The sequence below is a fragment of the Monodon monoceros genome, unplaced genomic scaffold, assembly GCF_005190385.1.
Source record: "Monodon monoceros isolate NGI ecotype Baffin Bay Population unplaced genomic scaffold, NGI_Narwhal_1 Super_Scaffold_14, whole genome shotgun sequence".
Taxonomy (NCBI): Eukaryota; Metazoa; Chordata; class Mammalia; order Artiodactyla; family Monodontidae; genus Monodon; species Monodon monoceros.
The window spans coordinates 16,762,774-16,790,151 of NW_021703770.1; the positions used below are offsets into that span (position 1 = coordinate 16,762,774).

At 36.1% G+C, this 27,378-nt stretch overlaps 1 protein-coding gene across 1 annotated transcript in view; it reads right to left on the reverse strand.

The window, feature by feature from the left end:
- Positions 1-6,249: 6,249 nt before the first annotated feature.
- The window catches only part of MTBP (MDM2 binding protein), a 72,379-nt gene continuing 51,250 nt past the window's right edge, over positions 6,250-27,378 (reverse strand). Inside the window, exons 16-22 of the mRNA XM_029222807.1 lie at positions 22,675-22,830; positions 19,850-19,945; positions 13,654-13,920; positions 11,820-12,069; positions 10,976-11,089; positions 7,874-7,939; positions 6,250-6,592 (exon numbers count right to left, since the gene is read on the reverse strand). Of these exons, the coding sequence (XP_029078640.1) occupies positions 6,554-6,592; positions 7,874-7,939; positions 10,976-11,089; positions 11,820-12,069; positions 13,654-13,920; positions 19,850-19,945; positions 22,675-22,830 (988 nt within the window). The 3' untranslated portion in view covers positions 6,250-6,553. The remainder of the gene's footprint in view (positions 6,593-7,873; positions 7,940-10,975; positions 11,090-11,819; positions 12,070-13,653; positions 13,921-19,849; positions 19,946-22,674; positions 22,831-27,378) is intronic.

The window sequence follows — 27,378 nt, forward strand, 5'->3', positions numbered from 1 at the left end:
ACCCTCAGAATGGGAGAAAATATTTGCAAATGAAGCAACTGACAAAGGTTAATCTCCAAAATTTATAAGCAGCTCATGCAGCTTAATAACAAAAAAACAAACAACCCAATCCAAAAATGGGCAGAAGACCTAAATAGACATTTCTCCAAAGAAGATATACAGACTGCCAACAAACACATGAAAGAATGCTCAACATCACTAATCATTAGAGAAATGCAAATCAAAACTACAATGAGATATCATCTCACACCAGTCAGAATGGCCATCATCAAAAAATCTAGAAACAATAAATGCTGGAGAGGGTGTGGAGAAAAGGGAACCCTCTTGCATTGTTGGTGGGAATGTAAATTGATACAGCCACTGTGGAGAACAGTATGGAGGTTTCTTTAAAAACTGCAAATAGAACTATCATATGACCCAGCAATCCCACTACTGGGCATATACCCTGAGAAAACCACAATTCAAAAAGAGTCATGTACCACAATGTTCATTGCAGCTCTATTTACAATAGCCCAGAGTTGGAAACAACCTAAATGTCCATCGGATGAATGGATAAAGAAGATGTGGCATGTATATACAATGGAATATTACTCAGCCATAAAAGAAACGAAATTGAGCTATTTGTATGAGGTGGATAGACCTAGAGTCTGTCATACAGAGTGAAGTAAGTCAGAAAGAGAGAGACAAATACCGTATGCTAACACATGTATATGGAATTTAAGAAAAAAAAATGTCATGAAGAACCTAGGGGTAAGACGGGAATAAAGACACAGACCTACTACAGAATGGACTTGAGGATATCGGGAGGGTGAAGAGTAAGCTGGGAGAAAGTGAGAGAGTGGCATAGACATATATACACTACCAAACGTAAAATAGATAGCTAGTGGGGAGCAGCCGCATAGCGCAGGGAAATCAGCTCCGTGCTTTGTGATCGCCTGGAGGGGTGGGACAGGGAGCGTGGGAGGGAGGGAGACGCAAGAGGGAAGAGATATGGGAACATATGTATATATATAACTGATTCATTGTTGTAAAGCAGAAACTAACACACCATTGTAAAGCAATTATACTCCAATAAAGATGTTTAAAAAATAAATAAATAAATAAGGTTTTCTTTTTATGGGTAATAATGTTCTGATAGTAGTGAATAATATTTTTAACTTGTTTATAAAATCTTACATAACAGAACTATTTGAATATAGGACTGGAAATTGATTATCATGTCACCCAGTCCTCTAAATTACACTAAATTGGATTTCACTAGGGGAAGCAAGTCTAATACCTCATTAAAATAACTAAACCATGTCCAAGTAAGGGATGGAAACACATTTGTCTGATAACAGAAAAGCAGTAGGAACCTGTATTTTGGCCTTTTATCCTCCATTGTTTTTTTCCTTCGACATAAAAAAGGCAGTTTATTGCAAGAGTATAAGACTCGACACTGAGAACATTGCTCAGAGAGTGTCACAGCAAAAAGAGTAGGGCAGAGGTGGAGGACGGTGAAAACTAAGGATGACCAGTGCGCACAAGAGAAGTGGGAGCTGATGCACACGCAGCCTATCCCTCAAGGCACAGGCAGCACGCGGGTAAGGCCTCTAACCCTGACTCTAGCCTCGGGCAGAGCCCATCCTGCTCTCACACTTGGCCTGATGGCTGTGATTCTGCCTTAGCTTGGAGCAGCGCCTGGGAATGTTGAAAAAAAAACTGTTCTTTTCAAGAAATAAAGCCAGTTATATTTTCAGCAACTTTCAACTGTAATTCTTTGGATGAGTATAGTCTTATTTCATCCCAAGAACTCAAAGGAAAGTCCAGGAAAGACCTTCACAACCCCTCATTAATTGCAGTGTCTCTGCTTTGTCATTTTCACCTGCACAAGGGGTGAAGGAAATGCTTCCTCTGCAAGTTTTCTGGGTCTCACAAGAAAGGCAAACCCAGTCCAGAAAGAAGCGACTTCTTTCTTCTTCAAGTCAGGCCTTCGAACTAAGACCTTAATCAGTGAAGTTTTTGCAACTTTTCTTCTTGCACCTGGCCTCTCAATGAATTCTTCAACATGAACAGAACATAATGTTTACACAAAACAAACCACTTCACAACCTAGCGGCTTAGAACACAGTGCCATATTATCTCATGATTCTGTGGGTTGCCTGGGTTCACTCACAGAATATGGCTGTATGTAGCTGGAGCATTCTGTTGGACTGAGGTCCAAGATGCCTCACTCACTGTCTTGCAGCCAGTCTGGCTGTCTACTGGGTCACCTCAGTTCTCTTCTGTATGGCCTCTCAACATCTAGTAGCTAGACCAGTTCCCCTATGTGCCTACCTTACATTCAGGCAAGGTTCTACAAGAGCAAACCGGAAGCTGCAAGATGGTCAAAGCCTAGGTTCTAGCTCACACCATGTCATTTATACCATATTCTACCAGTCAAAGCAAGTCACACTGCCAGCCCAGATGCAAGGACGAGGGAGATAGACTCCATCTCTTGATGGGAGGAGCTCAAAGCTTTGTGGCCATGTTAAACCTACTGCATTCCACTCTCTGGCCACAATTATTTTCATTTCTCTTACATACAAAATATGTTCATTTCCTCCCAATATGAGATAAAGTCCAATATTTCATGATTTTCATCAGTCCAGATAGGGATGAGACTCAGGGTGTGGCTTTTAAAAATCCAGAATATTGTGACGTAAGAAACCTAAGTTAACTGCCATCCGTACGTCCAACATACAATGGTGAGGCAGGGACAGGGTAACTGCAGCAGACACTTCCTTTGTTAAGGGACTAATCACTAGTTCATAGTAATTCTGAAATCCAGCTGGGCACATGTCACCACTTATCCCTTGCCGGGGCAGGGGATGTGACCCAGGGTTCATTTCTGCTACCTGGGGGTGGTACTCTAATCCATTACTATTGGCTCTGCCCTTTGGCCTCTTGGCTTTGACTTTCTGAAAAGTCTTTCTTTTCCATAAAAAAAATAGTCCATATTTGCAACTGAACACTTTTCTCACCCTGCTTCATGCCCACTGAAATTTGGTGGCCCAGAAGTCTCTTTTCATTTTGATACAAATTCCTTAAAATTTTATGGACTTTCTGTTGCTAACAAAATTCAATGGAGAAAGAACTGTCTTTTCAACAGATTATGCTGGTAAAACTGGATACCCGTATGTCAAAGAATGACGGTGGATCCCTTCTTCACACCATACACAAAAATTAACTCAAAGTGGATCATAGACTTAAATGTAAGAGATAAAACCGTAAAGTGGAAGGACAGAATTGAAGAAAATATTTGTAAATCATAGATAAGGGACTAGAATCCAGAAAATATAAAGAATTCTTATAACTCGACAATAAAAAGAGAAATAATCCCACCTAAAAGTCCTTAAAAAAGGATTTGGTGGACATTTGCGGAAAGAAAATATGCAAGTGGCCAATAAGCATGTGAAAAGATGCTCAACAACATTATTTATCAGAGAAATGCAAATCAAAACCACTATGAGATATTACCTCACACTTCCTATCATTTGTCAGAAGAAAAATAATAACAAGTGTTAGCAAGGATGTGGAGAAATTGGAACTGCTGGTGGAAATGTCAAGTGGTGCAGCTGCTTTGGAAAACAGTCTGCCTTTTCTCAAAAAATTAAACAGTTACTGTTGAATATATAGTCCAACAATTCCACTCCTAGGCATATACCCAGGATAAATGGAAATATATGTCTATGCCAAAACTTGCATATAAACCTCCATGGTAGCATTATTCATGATAGCCAAAAAGTGGAATCAGCCCAAATGTACATCAACTGATGAACGGATAAACAAAATGTGGCAGATTCATACAGTGAAACGCTGATACATGCTACAACATGGATGAACCGTGAAAAACCTCATGCTAAGTAAAAGAAACCAGACACAAAAGACCATAAATTGTATTAGTCCACGTACATCAAATGTCCAGAATAGGCAAATCCAGAGAACAGAAAGCAGATTAGTGGTTGCCAATGGTGAACAGAAAATGACTGCTAGTAGATATGGAATTTCTACTGGGGTGAGGAAAACGTTATGCAATTAGACAGTGGTGATTATTACACAACTTTGTGGATATACTAAAGCCTGTTAGATTATACACCCTAAAGGGTGAATTTCATAATATGTGAATTACATCTCCAATAAAAATAAAATGTGTGGGCTTTCTATGTATCAAGTTATAGTCTAGTCTATTAGATGAAAACCACACCCACAATTCTTTTCAGGACAGGTCCTCTTTACTTTGGGTGTCAGAGTGCCATGGGGCAACACCCTGAAGATTCTTAAAAGCCCTTTTGTCTTGCTACGAGAGTTTACTTTAAATATTTCTAAGGTCTTAATAAAGAATTATATTGCTAGACCTTTGGTTTGATCTTTTTCTTGAGGCTATTACTTACTTAGAGAATATTTTGCCATTAGAGATACTAGAAGCGGGAAAACATTTTATTTTCCAATCCAGAATGTTCTAAGCCCTCTGTATCTCCTCAAAATGCTGCTAGAAAACTGAACAGTCCCTCCTCTTGTTCATCTATCTTGTCCTGCACCTTATTGTATTCAGCCAAATAAACAAACAAATGGCTCATTGACGCTTCTAGCATTTTGTCTGGAAATAACCTTAACTAGATCCATGAGTTCATTTGGTACAAATTCTCTTTTCCAGGTTATGTAGGCAACAATTTTGCCAAATGTACCATCACTATATAACGGAGCTGAGCTAGTCCAGCCCTGTGGCTCCCTCTTTCTCCAAAAAAGAGTCCTTATAAAGAGTGGGAGCTTTAGGCATTATTCCCAGCACTGGGAAATAACTCCTCAGAACAACTGATATCTAAGCCCAGCCTATATTCTCCCTCCCACATGAGGTCCCGCTCATACTTATCGTATATATAGACAGAACAACTGGTCAGCAGGGTTCCTCTCCTGGAACACAGCCCTAAGTATGTACAGCTGAACCTCAGTTCAGCCTGCCTTTTCTTCCATGACTTTTAGTCTATTCCAAAAATTGACCTGAAGTCTTTGGGCCTTTTAGATTTCTCCTTTGTACCTGCTTTCAAATTTATCTGAAATATCTTGTCACTTTTTACTTTGAAATATTTTTTATGGGAAGTTCACAAAAGGTATGAAGTATGAGCACTGCATGGAAGTTAAGTTAAAGTAGTATCCGAGTATGGAAAGCGTGCAGGTATAGGGAAGGCTTGTAACTCCCCTTCTCCAGAAGCCCAAATAAGGGAGGCTGCAGCCCAAACCTCTGACCCTGTGGGAGTCTAGGCCCTGACGTGGATAATGTGGAGATCAGCTTTGGAATTCCAGGAAGGCATCTAGAAATTTAGAAATTAATTTCTTTGACCAATTAAATTTACTGAAAAAGCGGCCAACATATTTTTAAAAATGTTCACCCTCACTATTTTCAGCCATCAGAAAAGGAAACGGGGACTCTGCTGGTGGGTGTACAAACTGATCTCTCAGAAAGGCAATTTGGAAAAATTTACCAAAAATCACAAATTCCACTCCGAAAAACTTATACTAAGGAATAATCAGTGATGTACCAGGAATATTCATTAAAGTTTTATTTTTAGTAAAGAAAAATTGAACTCATATGTCCAACAATGAGGGATTGATTTAACAAACTGTGGTTCATTTGTATCATGCAGTTATTAAAATGATGATATATGATATAAAAATCATTTTATATCATATATCATTAAGTTATATCACATTGTTAAGTGAAAAGCAGGCTATAAATTAATATACATATACACACACATCACACATATAAACACACGTACACATACACACACATATGACACCAATTCTGAAAATATTTTAAACATAATGTTTAAAAATATTAACAGTGGTTACCTATAGACAGAAACAATGTTAGAATTTTTTTCCACTCTTTTTTGCATTTTCCACATTTTCCAGATTTTCTGCCATGGGAAAAGGTATTTTTTTTCTGGGAGTCTGTACTTAGTCATTTTCACTGTGTCTTATTTTCATAAGTTTTGCTCTTTCTTCATTTTTGATCCCAAATAAACATGAATAGCTCAACAGTGGTGGCTCTAGGGCAGGGGTAAGGGAACATGGCTAACTGTGTGAATTTTTTTGCCAATATTTTCTAAATGAGGGGCCGTCCAATAAATCATGCTATAGGAACACATGAGAAAAACCACCGGCAATGTCTTACTTAAGACTTATTAATTTAAATAGGCCTAACAACAAAGACATTTACCAAGAAGTAAAGAAATATCTTTTTTTATTTATTGGAATAATTAAATAACCAAGAGTAAAATTTGTAAACATATATAAAAATATTAAAAAATTAAAATATAGTAAAACTATAAAATAAGTATACAACTAAAAATACATTAACTGAGCAACCTCAAAACTATATAAATATAGGATATTTATGAAATTCTTTAGAGATGTAACATCTACTCTTTGAATAAAGTTTGAAATTTGTTTGTAATTTTCAAACTATGGAAGGAAAAAGTAAATAATAGCTCTGTCCAATTTATAATTATCCAAAGAGAATGATTTTGTGCTATTTCTTGCTTGTCTTTTCTAATACCCATTCAATCACCTAGGGAGAGAAAAAAATATGATTATGGTACATTTCTATTGGAAACACAAGTGATAGAAAAAGATATTGTTAAAATTTCAAAAGAGTATAGTAGAAAATTTAAAGCAAAAAATAACCTGTCAAAATCTTAAAATATATATTATCTTGAAAATACATTTTACTAGCAGTTACCAGTGGGGACAGGGAAAGGGGAAGGGGCAATATAGGAGTATGAGATTAAGAAGTACAAACTATTATGTATAAAATAAGCTACAAGGATATATTGTACAACACAGGGAATAGAGCCAAGATTTTATAATAATTAAAAATGGAGTATAACCTTTAAAAATTGTGAATCACTATATTGTACACCTGTAACTTACATAATATTATACATCAACTATACTTCTATTAAAAAAAAAAACTAAGGAAATGATTAGCACACACACAAAAAAATCAGTAGAGCGGTTACCTCCAGAGGTGATGCAGTGGGATATGGTGGGGAAGGGATTCTTTGGGGGTTTCCAAGGTCCCCACAATATTTTATTTCCCAGGTTGCACAGTGAGTGATCCCAAGGATATTCTCTTTTAAAATTATGTTTTTAAATTGTATGTGTTAGGGAGGGTGGGAGGGAGGGAGACGCAAGAGGGAAGAGATATGGGAACACATGTATATGTATAACTGATTCACTTTGTTATAAAGCAGAAACTAACACACCATTGTAAAGCAATTATACCCCAATAAAGATGTTAAAAAATAAATAAATAAAAATAAATTGTATGTGTTTCTTTGCATATGTGTATACATATTACATGTTAGATCATGAATTTTTAAATGGAAAAAAACCCCACATTTTATTTTCTTGCTCAAGAAGACTTTTTGCTGAACTTCCGCTGCGGAATACAGTAGCGTTCTCACTGGACAAGATGAAGCTTCTACTCTCTTTTCTCACCTTTATTTGAAAATGTACTTTCAAAGCATCACTAAAAAGAAATTAACTAAACTTTGAAAATAGCTAATAGAAATGGATTAATTTTTCCAGCTCTTTGGATTTTTTTTCTTTCTGTTTCTTTCTTAACATCAGTTTAGAAGCTCTTTTGTTAACAGAGAAATCTCTTAAATACTACTAAAGATTCTGCTTGCATAAGTCTATTATTAACTATTTTAAAGAGTGGTCATAGGGACAAAGTTGAAAAGACCACTCACTAATTCTTACTGCATATATTACAGCATCATAGGTACTAACCTGCAATAAAATAGCAATTTAATTGAATGTCGTTTCTTGGGAATAATTTATTTACCTGTACAACATTGTTGCTTGCTGTTTTCTTCATTTCTTCAAATAGACCCCTTGAAGTTTTAAGATCCTAAACATAACAAAATACAGCAGCTTAAATCTGCACATTAAATTACAGAGAACAAGTCATTATTAAAAACTTGAGATGATCCTAATTCTGTAAGTATCAACATGAAGAGGGAGATACTACAAAAAAATCAAAGTAACAGATTATAATTTAGTTCCATTCTGAAAGGTCAAAGTACTCTAACCAAAATACATCCATATATACATAAATCCATGCCACTCTAATCTCAAATACTCAATGGCACTGACCAAACCTAAGCCCCATCCTCAACTATGAGTAGCCACATTAACTTCATTACTCAGGAAATGAATATACAGTTCATATTTATTTTTCAGATAAAGTAACTTTTTTTCTCTCTCTTCTTTTTGGCTATTTCATTCCACCACAAAGAGGGAATGACATAGGAAATAAAACTGAAATCTCTGACTTGTAAAAAGGTAATGACTATATCAAATTATATTATAAAAATTTTTAAATCCAATTGTATTAAAAAAAAAAAAGTAATCCTCTGTTGCACTTCCAAGCTATGCTCCATTGAAGTAGTCACTTTGAATTCTTTAAGCTCTTTCTCTTATTTATACCTTCATGTTTCTAAATAATAAGCTTATACTGTTATTTCGTGATTTAACAGTTCTAGACAGTGATTGCTGTTATCCCAGATTCAGGTCTCTGAATCCTCCCACCTCCCTTCTCTTCCTCTCAGTAACAGCTGCACCACAATTTTTTGATTAGTAAATAGTCAATGTTTGCATCTTATACCTAAGCAAATATAGTTCAATCCTGAGCTAAGTAATGTATAACGGTTATAATTTCTCTTTCATCTGTTTTGTTTACCCTGTAGTTGAACTACGTTTGCTTAGTTTTCCACGTGTATAATCCTACCCCCACCCCACAATGCTGTGAAAGACTGATTAAATGTACAGCAAAGTTCTTCAAACACTCAGGGATCCTGGATAATCTCTCACTTCAGCTTTCCATTTTTGCTTTTGTTTTCTTAATTGTATTTTTTTAAACTGGAGATCCTTCTCCCATAGCCTGCTCCAATTTGGTCCAATTGCTCCCTCAGCCTGGTCCCATTGGGACTTATCTTCCCCAATCTAGGTTAGTTTTTCTTTTATTTCTTGATTCAGTCCCTTGTTCTATTGAATTTCATCTTCTCACAGATTTGTCAAAAGGGTAAAAAAAAGACAGAATTTTTCAGACCTTCCATGACTGAAAGTATCTGTACTGAATTTTCATACCTGACTGACTTCTAGACCAGGTATAAAATACTAGGTAAATCACTTTCCTTCAGAATTTGAAGATACTGTTCTACCTTCTTCTGGCACACAGAAAAATCCAATGCCACTCTTATTGATTCTTTGTATGTAAACTACTTTCTCTCCTGGGAAGCTTTTAGGAAATATTCTCTCTGTCCCAGGAGATGTGACATTCCACAGTGATGTGGCTTGTAGAACTGTCATCCACTAGGCTGGACAAGCTGTGTGCCCTTTCCAGCAGGAGGAGTGCATCCTTCAGGTCTAGAAAACTTTCTGTTATATTTTTGAGTTTTCTCTCCTCTAGTCTCTATTTTTGAAACTCCTATTATTAGCATATTGGATCTTTTGGATTAATTCCCCCATTTTCTTATCCTGTGTTTAATGTTTTTATCCTTAATTTTGTCATTAATACTAATTTCTGGTAAATTTCTTAATCTCAACTGTTCAGCCTTTCTATTGTACTGATTTTATCATATTTCTAATTTTAAGGAGCTTTCATGTTCTATAGTTTTTGGAAACAGCATCCCATTCCGGTTTTGTGCACCCAATTATCTTCTCTCTGAGACAATATAGTTTTTTATGAAGTTTTCTTCAGCTTTCTGCTCCTTCATAGTTCCCTTTGTTCCTTCATGTTTTGGCATCTGCTGTATTAGAAGCTTTTCTCAAAAGTATGCTAACTCTTGGCTGTCCAGTCATATTTTAAAATGAGATAGTAAAATTCTTACTGGAAGCTCTGTCTGTACAGAGCTTGTTCATTGGTATCTTTACAAGGTAGGGGAATAAGGGGCCAGTTGGACTTTTTACCGTGGCCTCCAATTCTTTTTTCTCCAGAGACTATTTCCTGCATTGTCGCAGGGGTGGGGTTGGGGGTGGTGAGGATAAAACTATGTATAATATACTTATCTGTAGTTAACATTGTGGGGGAAAAGCGTGCAGAGCAAACTGAAGGCTCCCCAGTTCACTCTGTAGATCTCTATTTAACTCCTCTTTTTTTTCACCCGGCACCTTGCCCCTGCTTTCCATGATACTTGGTGTCCCCAAGACCTGAGCAGGTCAGAGACCGTATCTGTTGAACTGGCTTGCCTCTCACAGGTGTCCCCAGGCAGACATTTAGGCTGTCACTTCTTCTACTCTGTTATACCATGCTTCCATGTGTTTTTTTTGGTTCAACAATGTATGAAAACATTTCTACACTTCTCCTTTCCTCTTTTCTTAGTTTTTGTACTTTCAATACTGTCTTTCTTGAGAGATTTTAGAAGGGAAGGGAATCGAATGCATGCAGTCCATCTGCAGTTTTAATCAGGAACCCATATAAAATTGTGATTCAAGTCAGAAACTCTGAAAACTGGAACTAATCTAACACCATCTAAGTTTTACAAAATTGTCATCTGAATGGCCGATCTGTCCAATGTCTTACAACAAGCAGATAATGGATCCAAAATTAGAAGCTGGGTGCTTCGATACTCCCTCCAGTAGTTTCACTATATACTAAAATTACTTGAATAAGTTGAATAAAGTAAGTGGAAGCTTATTATCAACTTAAGTCAAAGGCTTGTTAGGGAAACACTGAGGATACCAGTTAAAGTGCAGTTTTCTACATCTGAGAACTAAAATCAAATAAATCAAATATAAACTTTTTGACTCCAATTTTTCTACCTCCATTAAAAAAAATTGGCAATAAGCTATCAGTGTAAAAAATACTCAGTCAATATTATCTTGTGTCAAATAGGAACATTAGAACTTGACCTCGATTTTGCCATCAGTAGAGAAGACACTGTACCTTTAGGTAGAACTTCGAGATCTCAAAGAGACGTTGGCTGCAAGCCGTGAAACATTCGTGAGCCTCAGTAATCCTGTGTTTCTTCAGGGTTTCAGTAACTACTTCTTTCAATATCTTGAACAGAACATAGTATACAACTAATATGTCTTGGAAAAGGTACAAACATATTATTTCAGCTTTAGAGTTAAGTTCTGTGAATCACAGAACCATGTAGCTATGCTAAAGATAGATAAGCTCATTAAGACAAAAGCATCTAGAAGAAAGGAGATCTGAAACAGTGACAAGATCACACGTGTCGCAGGCTATCTGTCAGGAAGAGAGGACTAGAGTATCTGAAGAGAGGAATTCATATCCTGAGCTCTGAATCAAAATCTGAGTGTAAAAGGTACACACAGCAGGGATATACAGGTGTGTACTTATTTTTTATTATGGAAAATGTCAAACACTATAAAGAGAATATTTGTAACAAATCCTCATCTCGATATATCTACTACCAGTTTCAAGAAGGATCAATTTGTGGCTCTTTCTGTTTCACTTATATGCCCCCACTCACTTTTCCATTATCCTTCTTGCACTGAATTTTTTTTTCCTCCGTTTTTTTTTGGCCATACCACACAGCTTGCAGGATCTCAGTTCCTGGACCAGGGATTGAATCCAGGCAAGGCAGTGAAAGCCCAGAATCCTAACCACTAGGCCACCAGGGAACTCCCCTGAATTATTTTAAAGTAAATTAAAGATACCATTTCATTTCATTCATAAAATTTTTAGACAAACGTTTAAAACGAATCAAATGAAGAAATTTCTTCCCGTGCAGAACTAAGAGAGTCAGGAAATAAATCTTTACCCGTGTGTGTTTCTGTGATCTTGATTCCTTACTGGGCCTCGATGTTTTTGATTCAGGCACACTTTTTTGACCTGAACTGGCATTTGTAGTGACTTTGGGAGTTTCACTGCTAAGAACTGGAAGAGATGGACAAGTCACGGATAACGACCTCTCTGCCCGTGGCTTTCTGGATGTCACTGCATGATGACGATGATTAGTAATGCCACTTCTCTGAGAAAGAAGAGAATCTGAACTTTCAGATTTCACAAGTCTAATGGGGGGGGAAATATAAAAATGCAGATTAAGTGAATCAACAATGAAGTCCATTTTCTGTCTTAAATGTTACAACCATAACCATTGACATATAAACCCAAGAAAAGCAAACACAATTTCTTGCTACTACTGCCTTAAATAAGCAGTCAACATCATATTATACAGTTGCTCCCTTAGTTCTTCAAATGAGTGACTAGAACACAGAAGGCAATGAATAACATTCTAGGATTTCAGCTAATATCAAAAGCTAATAGGAAAAGCAACTAGCAACATTACTGTCACCCTCCCCGTTACTTTGCAATTTCTCACATAAATCAGGGATGGCACTCCAGGCAATGCTATTTATAGATCCAGTACTCATCTGCCAAGTACTTATACTTTTCTATTAAGATAATTTTGATGAAGAAACCATAATAATCATGCTTGTTGTAGCTATGCAACTACCTGAGCAAAATAAATAACAGTGTTAAAACAAACAGAAATAAAACTATAAAAGTAGCTCTTGTTTCAATCTTTCTAGAATGTTTATATTTCCTGTTACAAGATAGGGTCTCATATTTTTCAATTCTGTTAACCTAGAGGCCACAGTGTACTTTCTTGTCTGGAACACATATCTATCAGTCACAGTCAGAAATAAAAAATATTATTACAAAATACAGTATCCTAAATATTAATGGATTTGCTTTTTAGCTTTATCGCATGTAAATAGTACCATGAACTTGTAAAGTCCTCATGAAAATAATTTAGTTATTCCCCATCAGGGAAAAAGTATTCTAATAATTTTTACTGTTTAAAAGAAGATTTGAAAGTTTCACTTTAAGATATTTGATACTTTTTGAAAGATTTACATATAATAAGAATTTAAGGTTTGTTTTAGGTGTCAAAGACCTAAATTTGACAAAGGTTCTAAAGATATATAAATTCAATAGAAATTAGAGTGTTTATCTCATAAGCTTCTAATTTCTGTTCAGGTATTTGGATATTTTATTTAGCTAGCAAATAAATTAGCTAGAAAGATCTCATTTTTCATATATTATTATGTAGGCTTTAAAGCTATATTTTATATGAAACAAGTTGTTTTAAAACGGTACCTCATGGGAATTTCCTGGTGGTCCAGTGGTTAGGACTCCTCGCTTTCACTGCCATAGCCCAGGTTCAATCAAAAATGGCACCTCATGAAACCCCTTGTTTAAGGGGCCAGTGTAGGTAGGAAACAGTGAGAAGAGAGCTAACAGAAAAACTGCATCCCTAAACATCCCCTTCAACAGAGCAGCTCAGCTGCTTAATCTATTGGATAAGATCGCCAGTGTTCCATGGCTTAAAAGTTTTACAACCCATTGTGCTGATGGGCTGTATATTAGCATATAAAGCAAGAAACAATGTGTTTTTTCCAAGTCATTTCTTTGTATAACTTATAAGCATAATCATCAACTGCTCACAAAACAAACACAATTCCTGGTATGAATGAATTACACTAAAATCTGCACAGAAAGCAGCTTAAAAATCTGAAAGATTAATTCAATTACCCTTGGACTAAAATACTTTCTGTCAAGATACTATCTTTATGTACTTAATATACCACCTTTTGGGGGGATAAAGGCAGTTCAGATCTTTTGATCTCCTTTTTACTCGGGAGACTTCAGTCCGGAGTTCACTTTGTAAAGCTTCTCCATCAGGGACACTTCCAGGCTCTGACAAAACTGCTGGAGACGGAAGAGGGCTCAGTACGGTAGGTACTGGAAAACTTTCTCTGGTGCACGTAGTTTGAGTTTCATAACGAATAAGACGAGACTGAAGTTCTGAAAATCCCCCATCTCTTTCTAATGCTTTTCGGTCATCCAAGCAATATCTAAACAAGAGAAAGATCTTTAAAATCAAAGACTCCATGGCAGCCATGGGCTTTCCCCTGCCAATTAGGGAAAAGCAAAACATGTACTTAAAAAGTTCTTACTAAACTTCCTAATAATTGTTGGAAGGTTGAGTGAACGGCCAACTTCCCTCACAAGTTCAGTTTTTTCCAGCCTGCTACACAACATGGCAAAAAATTAAAAAAATTTGAAGTACAATCTGATTCCTCTTTGACTGTTTCTGGGCAACAGATTAAGTTAATCCTCTGGCTTATTTTCAAAATAATACAGTTGCTGTTTTGATACTTTTTAAATCTCTACCAACCTCTGATACTTCAGCATGGCTGATATGTAATGACGTGAAATGCTAACTTCTGTTAGAAAGAACAAGTTTATTTTCAACACAAAGATTAACAGGGTATAAAGGCATTCTAAACTGGCTCACCAAACACAGCTCAGAACATTTTGAAATTTCCCTTTGAAACTCATTTCCACCTTACTGACTGATTGACAAATTTTCCTTCAAACACTTCAGCTGTGTGTGCATTTGGTTTCTAGCTAAATCTGATTTAACATCAATGAGATGTTTGCTCAGTGATTTAACATCAATGAGATGTTTGCTCAGTGAATGCTTCTGGACTTAAAGAAATCCCATCTTAGGGACTTCCCTGGTGGTCCAGTAGTAAAGAATCCGCCTTACAATGCAGGGGATGCAGGTTCTATCCCTGGTAAGGGAACTAAGATCCCACATGCTGCAGGGCAACTAAGCCCGCGAGCCACAACTATTGAGCTCGCACCTCAACTAGAGAGCCCGCGTGCCGCAAACTACAGAGCCCACGCACCCTAGAGCCTGCACACAGCAACTAGGGAGAAGCCCGTGCGCCGCAACAAAGAGCCTGCGCTGCAAGGGAAGATCCCGCATGCCTCAATGGAGATCCCGCGTGCCACAACTAAGACCTAACGCAGCCAAAAAATAAATAAAAATAATAAATAAATAAATGCTTTGATAAGCCTTAAAAAAAAAAAAGAAATCCCATGTTGTTAAGTACAACAAATAAGCGTATCAAGAAAATCACCAATGAGATGTGTGACCTTGGAATACCCTTCACATTCTCCCCTTCTACATCAAGGAAACAGTTTCACATATACGATGACAGGACTTTAAACATTAAAACCTTTTTCTGTTATCTGTCCCCTTTACTTGTAAAATTCTAAGAAGTTCCTTAGAGTCAGAACTTTGGGTCTATAAGGTTTTAGTTCAACACTCAAGGAGTGTATCATTACCCCGACCTGATTGCCTGACGGAGGTTTTCTCTTTCTCTTGTGACACATATTTGATTTCTAAGAGTACAGACTAGAGAGCCAGACTCCCTGGATTTAAATCCAGCTCTACCACTGTGTGAACATGGCCAAACTACTTAATTTTATCTATGCTACTGCTGCCTCTTCTGCAAGATGAGATTCGTAGCAGTTATCTCAAAGAGCTATGGTGAGGATCATGAATGGGTACACGTACGCACTCAGAAACAGTGCCTGGAACATGCAAGCAAAGCTGTCAATAAATGTATGCTGCTGCTCTTATCATCACCATCATCATCAGTGGTTTCATTTTCTACCACAGCGAATCTTATGCTATGCTGATGACATGTAGCTCAGCCAGGATTCAGACCCAGGTTGGTGACTTCAGAGTCTGACTTTAACCAATTTAGTATGCTATCTCTCATGTAAAGTGTAAGGGTCATCTTACTTAGGGGTCAACCCACGGCTGAACATTAGAATCATCTGAAGAGTTTTTATGAAATACTGATGCCCAGAGTTTCTGATTTAATTGGTCTGGGGTTGGAATCAGTCTTGGACATTTTTTTAGAAAGCTACCTAGGTGATTCTAAAGTGCAGCTAGGACTGAAAAATCTCTGATATAAACCAACAGTTTAATTTAACAGGAGGGAAAAATGAGCTCCTAAGTTATACTGTTAACTGGTGGCAGAAGAGTGACTAGAACCTAGGTCTCTCAATTCTCTAACATTCTTTCTCTAGTCTGTTGTTTAATAAAACACATTTCATTAAAAATCAGCCCCAACCCTAAGGATTACTGCTGAGTCCTATTTCTATCCTGGGCGATTGACAGAATCTAGAAAACCACTAAGAGCCATGAATGTTAAGGAAAAGTTCTAGGAGAGAGGAAATGTAATTCCTGATTGGCTTACAGGAAATTTTTCAGAGAAAAATAATGCATAGTTTGACTCCACATGCATACTTTTTTCTACTCTAAGGTTTTGATTCTAAGATGCAGATTTTTTCCTTCCAGTTTTAACATCTCTTAATCACAGCTGTTCATAATGTCATGCCTCCAACTGAATTATGTGCACTGTGCATACTGACTTCAATTGTCATTTAAAATGTCTTCAAAGTGATTTTACTATGATTTGGCATCAAAACAAAAAGTGACTTTGTAAATAAGAAAGGAACAGAAACAGAGTAGCAGGGTGCGTATGTGATAATAGTGAAGAAAAATATTCACTGTTGGATGAATGAGTAAACTTCCACATTTTCTTGCAAAACAATAACCAAATGCTTTATGTGTCCAAAGAAAGAAAAATACCTATCAGAAGATGAAGCTATCATTGTCCTATAACTACAAAATAGGCAAGATACTGCCTAGCACACACCAAGCAATGCCGATGAAAGCTGGAAAAACTGCCAAATCTCTTGGAATACATGAAAGAAAGTTCAGAGCAACAGGAGGCTGGTGTGGCCAACTGACTCTCACAGTTTGACAGTGGAATTCAATTTGTTGTTAAAGAAAATGGTGCATCTTACAATCAATGGTATCTTACACTCCAGGATAGGAGAGAGAAGTGAAAAACAAGTCAACTGTGGATAGATTTCATTTTGGCTTAAGTAAACATTGACCTGTACTTCAGCAGTTTATATATTTCTTCCAAATATTCCTTATGTTTGAGTAGAGGAAAAGCTCAAGGATTCCAAAGGCTCACGGCAATGTAAGAAGAGAGAACTTTCTTTGCAGTGTCATATTTACTTTGAAATTTCATTTGAACTTTGCTTCGAGTAGAAACATAATCTACATTTAATGTGAATAGGCCCTCACACTATAAACCCAAATCCTGAAAAAAAGCATGTTTCTGGATTCACTGTGCTCACCTCCTGCAACTTTCTTAGTTTGATCTCAATGGCCCCAGATTAAATTTACAGCAAGGAAAATGGAGTCACAGCTAAATTTGTTTATTTGCTTATAAGGGCAGGCAATTTCACTTTTTAAAGTCGTCAAATTCTTATTTCAACAGTTTTTTTCATACTCAGACAGACAGAAGTTCAATGTTGTTGCATGTATACATACGTTGTTCCTTGTTATTACTGAGTAGTACTGCTTTAATACCAGTTAATTTATCTATTCTCCCATTGATGTACACCTAAGGCTATTTCCAGGTTGTGGGTATTATGAATAAAACTGCTCTGTGGGTTCTTTTACCAGTCTTTTTCTTTTTGTGGTGTTAGGTTTTCATTTCTCTTAGGAAAATGACTATTAGAAATGCTGAGCCAGGGAGTCTGAGTATGTTCAGTTTTATAAGAACCTGCCAGATCCTTTTCTGAAGTAGATAAATCACGTTATACTTCCACCAAAAATGTTCCAGGGTTCTGATTGTTCCACACGCTTGTCAACACTCATCGGTCTTTTATTTTAACCATTCTGGTGGCTGCACAGTATTTTATTTTATGGATGCACTATAATTTATTTAACCAACCTCCTACAGTTAGACATTATTTCCATTGTTTCTTATTTTAAATAACACTGTGAAAAATACCCTTGCCTAATAACTTTCAATGTAAACGCTAATTTTATCATTAAGTGAAGTTAATCAATCTGATATTATAAACAACTGCATGGCTTTTGGTAGATTACCGAACAGCCCCCCAAAACAGGTTGTAACAATTTATATTCCAAGCTGGCTTATTCACATCCCTTTACCTCCACCATGATTTTATGGGTGAAAAGGATTCTCACTGTTGTTTCAATTTACATTCTTAATGTAAATTTAAAAAGCTGATTGGTGAAGAAAACAACTCTTCATGTGTATTGGCCATATTTATTTCCTGTTTCAAAAACAAATGGTTTAAGATGTTGCAAACTCTTCCATAGGGGCCTTTATCTCATTTTCTTATTGATTTGTAAGCATTACAAAGAAAATTTACCTTCTCATTTATGTTCAAAAAATATTTTCCTCAGTTTAATCCACACTTTTAATCTTGTTTCTGTTGATAACTGACATTACTGTTTTAAAAATTCGGACAAATCTATCACTCTTTTTTGATTTCTTCCTCTGCTAGAACAGATTTCCCCCTACATTTTATGCTAGTTCTTTACTTTCACAGTTTTCCCACTTTTAATTCTTAATACATCTGTGATTTATTTTGATATTCAGTGTGAACAAAGAATCATTTCAAACAGATTTATTTTTATTTGAATTCTTAATCAACATTCTCACTACTATCTACGGAACATTTTTCTTTTGCCCTCTGATTTGAAATTCTTTTTCTATCAGATCAAATTATCATGTATTCTTGCTTTTTCCTTGGAATTTCTACTTAGGTCCAGCCCCACATTGTAATTACAATAGCTTTATAATAAAATTTTCTAGTAATATGACACAATTTATCTCATTCTTTAAACAAGAGAGAGGAGACTTCTTACCAGATAAATTACAGAATTATTTCATCAAAAGGTTCAAAATTGACAAGAACTGTATTAAATGTTTGCATTGATGTCAGGAGAATTAACACCTTTATAACACAGGATCTTCCCACAGAGAAACAAGGCATGTTTCCCCTAAGTAATCAACATTGCTTTTATGTCCCCTAATACATATTATTTGTAAATTTTCCCATTCTACATTTTTTACAAGAATACTTCTGATATTTATCTGCTATTTTGAATGGGATCATTTTCATCCTGTTAAAAACTGGACATGGCTAGTTTAAAGGAAAACTTGTGTCTTTTATATGTATTTTATAACTGGCTACCTTACCAAATTCTACTACTTCTAAGTCTTTCAGGTCTCTTCTCTGCAAAATAAAAAGCAAATACAAAAAAACCTTTTGGTATCCGTTTTACTACATGTAACTCTTTTAAACTCTTTAAACATATAGAAAAATGATTAAAAAGAAAAAATTGGTCAGAGCAGGTATCTTTTTCTTGCCCCTGACTTTAACGGAGAGTTTAATTTTGATGCTCAAAAATAAAGTAACCAAAAATTTTTGCTTCTAGTATCAAATTTGACATAACTTTACATATTCTTTAAATAAAATAAATCTTATTTAAGCATAACAAGAAACCTAAACATTCCTAGAATGACCTGTTGTCACTAAGGTCTTGAAAATTTAACCTAAAATACATTATCTCCATCATTCCATTTCTTGTCCTGGTGAAAATGGTAGATGTGCACATGACCTCCGGAACTCCTAATACCTCTAAGCAAGAGAATCCTTGGAAATTTCATTCATCTGGTCAATTAGAATTCCATAAAAATGTACACATAATTAACATGTTGCAAATGAGAATGCATTTTATCTAACAGTTTCTGAGCAATTACAATGACCAGGGAATATTAATGTGACCAGTAGTATAAATACATATTTACAATGTAGGGACTAAAATAATTTTGACTAAAATATCTAATAACTAATAGTAGGATGTTTAAATGTAAAACTGATTAATCATCAAATAACTTTTTTCCAACAGAAGACAAATTATTTGTGTATGTACTGCTTAGTTTTTTGAGTTTTTTTTGACATACTTTCTCTTTGCTTCTCTGTCCCAATTTATATCATTTTATTACAGTCACTCTTCACACTCACCTAAGATAAGCTACATCAACAACACACAGAAGAGTAAAGTGAAAATAAAAAACTCACTCAATTCCATGATAATGACATACTGAGGCTTTTTCAAAAGGTAAACCCTGAAGTTTCCGAGGACTAAGTTCTGGTGTCAGGACAAAAGTCTTTTCCCTGAAACAAAAAGTTTTTCATTTGTATTTAAAGTTTATTTAGTGACGAAGAGAAAGTTCAAGAAACTGTCTAAAGAAGGAAATCTGACTTCCTTCTCTATAACTGGATCTCATATGGGACAAAGAAGGAAATGAAGTGAGGTTAAGCCTATGGGTTTTGTCACTTACATTTTCTGTGTCCCAAGTTTTGGAAGTTACCATACTACTTACTTCACAAAACTGTTCTGAGAAATGGTTAAATCAAGAATAGAAAATGATTTCTAGTGGAAGTTCAAGAAACAGCATTATTCCTAAGAATACTTTTTTCTTGGTGTAGGAAAATGTTTATGAATTTAGCTAAATTCTTTTTTCCAGGGGAATAAAGTCAAACTCCAATCTTTAGTGACAAAAGAAGTATTTACTTCCTCCTATAACCACATGGGGAATGCAGAGTTTTCTTTGCCTGGGAATGAAGTCATTTTGACACCTACTTTAAGAATCAGTGACCTTTTAAATATCAGAGGATAAAAAGACTAACTGCTGATTTCAGTTCTTCTTCTGAAGTAAGTTTCCAATCAGCAGGTATGTTGGAACTAATCATGTGGTGAGCTTACATAAAATATTCATGTTCTACCCCTCCACAACTAGACCTGCAGGGGTACATCAAAATCTCAGGAAGAAGGCTGCTGCAATTAGGTTAAACTCTCCTAGTTGTTCTAATAAGTGCTCTCTTTCTCTGCCTGAGTTGGGAGGTACTGTTCTAATGAACTGAATCGTGTTCCTAGAGCTCAGAACAGGTTAGATGGGAATGGGAGAATTATACAAGTGGTCTTTACACAGTTAAGAGGCAGAATGAAATACCGGGGGCTTGAATTCAGAAGACTTAGAAATGGTATACATAAAAACAAGTAGATAGTAGAGTACCATGAATAAATTGGCTATCACATTTCCCCCCTTGGCTTTAGTAATGAAAACTGCCCATATGCCACCGAAAATTAAAAATTATCTCTGAGTACTAAGATAAGCGCTTGAAATTATTACATTAAAATGTAAGACATATGCAAGTTAATGAATCCCAAAAATCAGAATTTATATTCAATGCATCCATTTAAACAGTTCTGAATAAATAACATGAATAAATTGCAATGATCCCAGTATTTTGATGACTAATTATTAAAGTGAATAATTTTGTAATATAGAACTATTTAGGTACTTAGCATTTCACTTCTTTCCTTTCCCATGTTGTCTTCCATTTCTTATTTTAATCTCTCTAAGCAGCTCTACCTATTTTTGCTTAATTTTACTCACACCTTGTTCTTTCTAAAGGTAACACTGTAATACATATGTATTTTGTCAATGTTTAATATTCCTCTGGTGTATATATAGGAGTCACTCCTGTACTTTGTTTAACTTAGTATTGCATTTCGGTGGTTCCTTGCATGGGTAGACATTTAATAAAAGTCTGCAGGTCCTTGATTCATTACCATGAAAGCTCATCCTTCAACTTTAATTTTAATAGAAGATATATTTGATAATGACACAGTTCTTTACTAACATCAAGGAATTATAGCAAACTTCCCTAAATAAATCACTGGTAAACTACAGAAAGAATTAATAGCATCTCCCCTAGACATTGCAGCTAGAAAGACATTCTGGTCAAAAAGAGTACAACCTACATAATCAGTTTTGGCAAACCCATCTGACTCTGCCAGTTCACGCTTAATGATTTGGAAGGAGAGTAATCCAATAACTAAACAGATGAAAATGTGTACATAGTTCTTCCCTTTCTTGACTCCCACAAAAAAGATTATCAACTCTCAAAGCTATGAGAAAAAGAAAATTACTCTAAAATCACACTATTTTTATGTCATTAAGACTCCAAATTATTAAGATCCTCATGTTTTCAAAGTTGCTCCCCATCTCTCTCTCTTTAGTGAACACACACATGAAGGCAATATGCTCTAACATTAGTTTTGAGAGCTAACTATTTTCAAATAAATCCTTTCCAAAATTAACCCTTAAATTCAATATTTGCCAAAACAAGCTTTGAAAAAGTAATCAAAATGTTCTATAATTCTTAAGGTCCTTTGGAAGGTTCTCAGAATAATGGATTAGAAAAAAGATAACAAATTATTCAAATCTCACAAGTGTATGATGCCATAATTTTATCTGTAATTAAGTAAACTTCAGTAACATCCAGAATTAATTAGTGACTTAGTGGAAGTTTTCTTGGAAGTCAAATTAGTTGTAAATTATTCATGTAGACACTGAGTTCTTCCTTGGTAATGGTATAGCTTTGAAAGCATTTTTATTACACTTCCCCATTCTCTTCAGTTGAAAGGCTGTCCTTTTTGCTATTAGACATAACTGACAGTGTCACGGTAAGTAGTGGCAAAATCAAAACTAGAGAGTGATACAGAAAAAAGAATTTTAAAAAATATTTGCAAGTCAAATTACAATTTTTTCTTAAAAAGTATTGCCATCTGTATACAAAGTAGAAGCTGATTTCTAAGAGAAATATGCTGAGGTTGCTTTTATTATTCCTGTTTCCCTTATAGTCAATACTACAAAACAGTAGGACATTTGGCTAAGGTAAAATGTGAGGATTAAGGCCAATTGATAAATGCTGGGCTCAAACTTGTAGAATTTGTCAAAGTGTCACAGAGCATTAATTAACTGGAGAAATGAGAGGCAATGTGTTCTTTAAACGATTGCTTAAAAATTAGTTGAAATTGTAAGTTTATAACTTACCCTTTCTGAATCTGTAAAGGTTGAAGATCTCCAATTGGTAATCCATCTGAGGTAAAGAATTTCAGCAATTCTTTAGCATCCAATAATGTGACTGAATCCCGTGGACCCTCTTTGTGGCCCAGTAACTGTTCAGATGAACGAGGTAATGAACCAGTTCTGAGAAAAAAATGTTATGTAGATTTATTAAAAGTGGATTAGGGCTTCCCTGGTGGTGCAGTGGTTGAGAGTCCGCCTGCTGATGCAGGGGACATGGGTTCATGCCCCGGTCCGGGAAGATCCCACATGCCGCGGAGCGGCTGGGCCCGTGAGCCATGGCCATTGAGCCTGCGCGTCCGGAGCCTGTGCTCCGCAACGGGAGAGACAACAGTGAGAGGCCCGCGCACAGCAAAAAAAAAAAAAAAAAAAAAGTGGATTCGAATTCACCATGGTCAGGAAAAGCTGCTATGAGCAGAAACCAGAAAAATACACACAAAAAAATTGAAGATCTACACATTTAAGAAATAAAGTTATTGCAAATCACTTAGTATCAAAGTATATTTTTAAAAATCTGTAGGTCACAGTAAAACTTGCAGTTACCATGTCAACAATGCTACTACTTAACTAAAATAAACATAATTATATATATATATATATATATATTTTTTTTTTTTTTTTGCGGTACGCGGGCCTCTCACTATGTGGCCTCTCCCGTTGCGGAGCACAGGCTCCGGACGCGCAGGCCCAGTGGCCATGGCTCATGGGTCCAGCTACTCCGCAGCATGTGGGATCTTCCTGGACCGGGGCGCAAACCCGTGTCCCCTGCATCGGCAGGCAGACTCTCAACCACTGCGCCACCAGGGAAGCCCCATAATTATATTCTTTATAAATGATGATTAATTATTTAGTAGTGCAAAGTCATCAATTCTATAAAATTTAAATCTAAACTCTCTTGTATGTTCCAAAACCTCACAATATTGTAAATTTTGAGGGCAGAGACTGAATGTTGCAATTATCTATGAACTTGAAAGATTACTTGAAGCACACCATGAAATGAGATGGTAATCCGAAATTTCTCCAAGGTCTCTTCTAGCCATGATTATGGCATTATGAATAAGCACTGAATCATTATACCTGAAATATATGGAGGACTTTATACTTTTCAAACTACTTTACATACAATATATTCTTAATACAAATTTCCTTGAAAAAAAGATAGGTCTTATCTCAAAATGAAATTAACACCTGAAAATAAGAACTTTGTAAAATTCTTATCATACTAAGCCTAAAAAAGAATCATTGTTCCTACTTTTCATATAAAGACACTAACACACAATAATGCCTTACAGACCCAGGGTGACAAGCTATTTAAAATGACAGAGTCAGGGCTTCCCTGGTGGCGCAGTGGTTGAGAGTCTGCCTGCCGATGCAGGGGACACGGGTTCATGCCTCAGTCCGGGAAGATCCCACATGCCACGGTGCGGCTGGGCCCGTGAGCCATGGCCGCTGAGCCTGCGCGTCCGGAGCCTGTGCTCCGCAACGGGAGAGGCCACAACAGTGAGAGGTCCGCGTACAGTCAATCAATCAATCAATCAATCAATCAATTGACAGAGTCAGAACTAGACTGATTCTGAATTAGATACTAGTTCTATTCTATAACTCTATGAACCCAAAAAGTTCCAGAAAGTTTTAAAAACGGTAAAGAGGAAAATAGTTTCAGAGAATGCTAAAGGTTTTATCAAGCACTGAGTCACGGATCATGACATTACTCTGTCACCAAAGCAAAAATAAAATCTTTCAATACCTACACAGAACATTAATTTCCTGACTTTATATTAATTCAACTATTTCCTGATTATTTAATCACTCAAATCAAGCATTTTTACTGATAATTTTATGATTGAAATGTTGACATTATGGCTTTAGACATTTCTAAACATGACAGTGCCTCTTTCCTCTTCCTATTCCCTTTATTTTTATTTATTTATTTATTTATTATTCACTCTTGGCTGCACTGGGTCTTTGTTGCTGTGCGTGGGTTTTCTCCAGTTGCAGCGAGCAGGGGCTACTCTTCGTTGCAGTGCACGGGCTCCCCATTGCAGTGGCTTCTCTTGTTGCGGAGCACGGACTCTAGGCGCGTGGGCTTCAGTAGTTGTGGCACACGGGCTCAGTAGTTGTGGCTTGCAGGCTTTAGAGCACAGGCTCAGTAGTTGTCGCGCACAGGTTTAGCTGCTCTATGGCATGTGGGATCTTCCCAGACCAGGGCTGGAACCCATGTCCCTTGCATTGGCAAGTGGGCTCCCAACCACTGTGCAACCAGGTAAGCCCTCCCTTTATTTTTAAATTGAAAATATAAATCTAATAAAAATAGTCAAACAGAAAAACACTTAAATATTTTCTCTGAACTTTATACTCCAGGAGGGCAGGAACTACATTATGAGTTTAATTTCTGTGTGGCCATTCTTTAATAGTGACTCACAAAATCTTAATGAATATTACCCTCAATCATTTTATAAGCCAGTTGCAATGGGGAAATGTATACTTTGCATTTACATAGAACCCAGGACACAAGAATATCAGAGCAATTTAAAAGCCCAGTTTGTTATGGATTATACTATCAAGATATGTCTTAGGTTAAAAACAAAACAAAAAATACTGACAACACTTTGTTTAGTGTTTTCAAGCTTACAAAGTATTTTTTCATACATTATCTCATTAAATTTTCACAACTTTGGAGTAGAACTGGGATTGTTATCCCCATCTTAAAGATGAGGCAACAAAGTCACACAACAGGTGACTGAGTTTGTCTAAAACCAAATTCTTATGACTTTTAAATTTCAGTATGTAATGGTCCTGTATTCCAGCTGAACCTGCTTTAACACAAAACAAATTATGAAAATATATAACATAACTTTTGTCCCCAGCCAAGAATTTGATGGTATCTTCCCATATTTTGAAGTGTCCACAAATACTGATTGAGCATTTGCTCTGCAATTATCATTGTAAGGTACTGAAAAAAGAGTTCACTGATGATAATTTACAGACTCATAATCACTGCTCTCAACTGTGTAGAGGTATGACTTGAAGTAGGAGAAAGAAGGTGAGGAGAGTGAAAAGAGATAAATACACCAATGTAGAATGAGGTAGAAAAGGTAAAATAAAATAAGTTTCATGAAAGAAGTAATAACACAGTTTTTTAACTGCATCATTTATAAAAGTCTTAAGAGACAGGTGCTGTTTGAGCTAGACTTAAATGACAAGCAAGCTTCTTCTAGTTCAAGATGGTGGATTAAAAATACACATTAACCTTTCCACTCAAAAAAATAAAAATCACAGTGTTGAAGTACTGGGCACTAAATCTATAATAGGGTTGAAAACAGGAAGAAGGAAAAACAGTGGAAAAAAAAAAGGGTTCAATGAATTTCAGGAATAAACTAGAACAAGAGCCTCAACAAGAATAAGAGAGAAACCTACAAAAAAGGTAGAACATGTCTTCTTTTTTCCATCCCACAAAGCCACAGAGGGACTCTAAACTTGAGCTCGGAGTGGCAACAGGCAGAAATCAGGTGGCATATTTTCAGAACTCTACTAGAATTCTTGTTCTAGTACGACCCTCCCACACCACATCTTATCCCCATGCTTTTACCTCCAAGTCAAAAACCGAAACTATGAAATCCAGAACTATGTGCCTGTCCTACTGTTGGTGGTGGAGCTCCCAGAATAAAGCCCCATTATTTTAGTTATGGGTAAAGGACCAAGGCTACCTGCCTTTTGATACCCCTGGGGGCCCTATATCTCCCCTCCCCCAGCATTAATTCAGGTGTGAGCAGATAGGGAACAGAACTACACATATAGAGAGAAAATGTACGCAACTACCAATATAACATAGCCTAGTACTAAATTCTTAGCTATGAAGAATCAAGGGCCACCAGACACTAAAGAACTACACCTAAGAGAAAAACACCAGAGGAGCAAATAAAACAGATCGAAAGGATCATTTAAGGAACAGATAAAACAAGTTAAAAGAAAATTCCAATTAATATCCTTATAGTATCTTCTCAATTCTCATTATTAAAAGAACAGGTAGCTATGAAAAAAATAGGGTAGATAACAAAAAAGAATTATTAGGAATTTAAAAAATGGCTGCCAAAAATTTAATAGAAACGATGAAAGTAAAGGTCAAGGAAATATCCTAGAATGTAGAGCAGAAAAGATGAAGAGATGGATTATTGAGAGAAAAATCAAATTTGAATGAAAAATCAATCCAGGACATCTAAAATTAGTTAAAACAGATATTACAGAGAAGAGAGAAGAAAAAAGAAAACAGAAGGAAGAATACTATTAAAGAAATAATAGAAGAATATTTCCCAGAGCCGTAAGGCATTGGTGGTTCAATGGTAGAATTCTCGCTTCTCCCAGAGCTGAAAAAAAGACAAAAGGCTTGAGACCAGAATAGTTCACACCATGATGGCCTCATGTAATTTCAGAACATTATGGAAAATAGAAAATTCTAAAAGTTCCAGACAGGGTAAAATACCTATTAAGGAACAAAAATCCATGTTGCATCAGACTTCTCATTAGATACGAAATCCAAGAAAATGCAGTTCCAATCTAGAAATGTATTCAAAAGAAATACCAGGATAACAGTTGTGCAGGTAGAAAGGGTCAGTCCAAATCAGAGTAGCAAGTCAGAGAGGTGCAAGAAAAATAACTTCAAGAAAAAAAAAA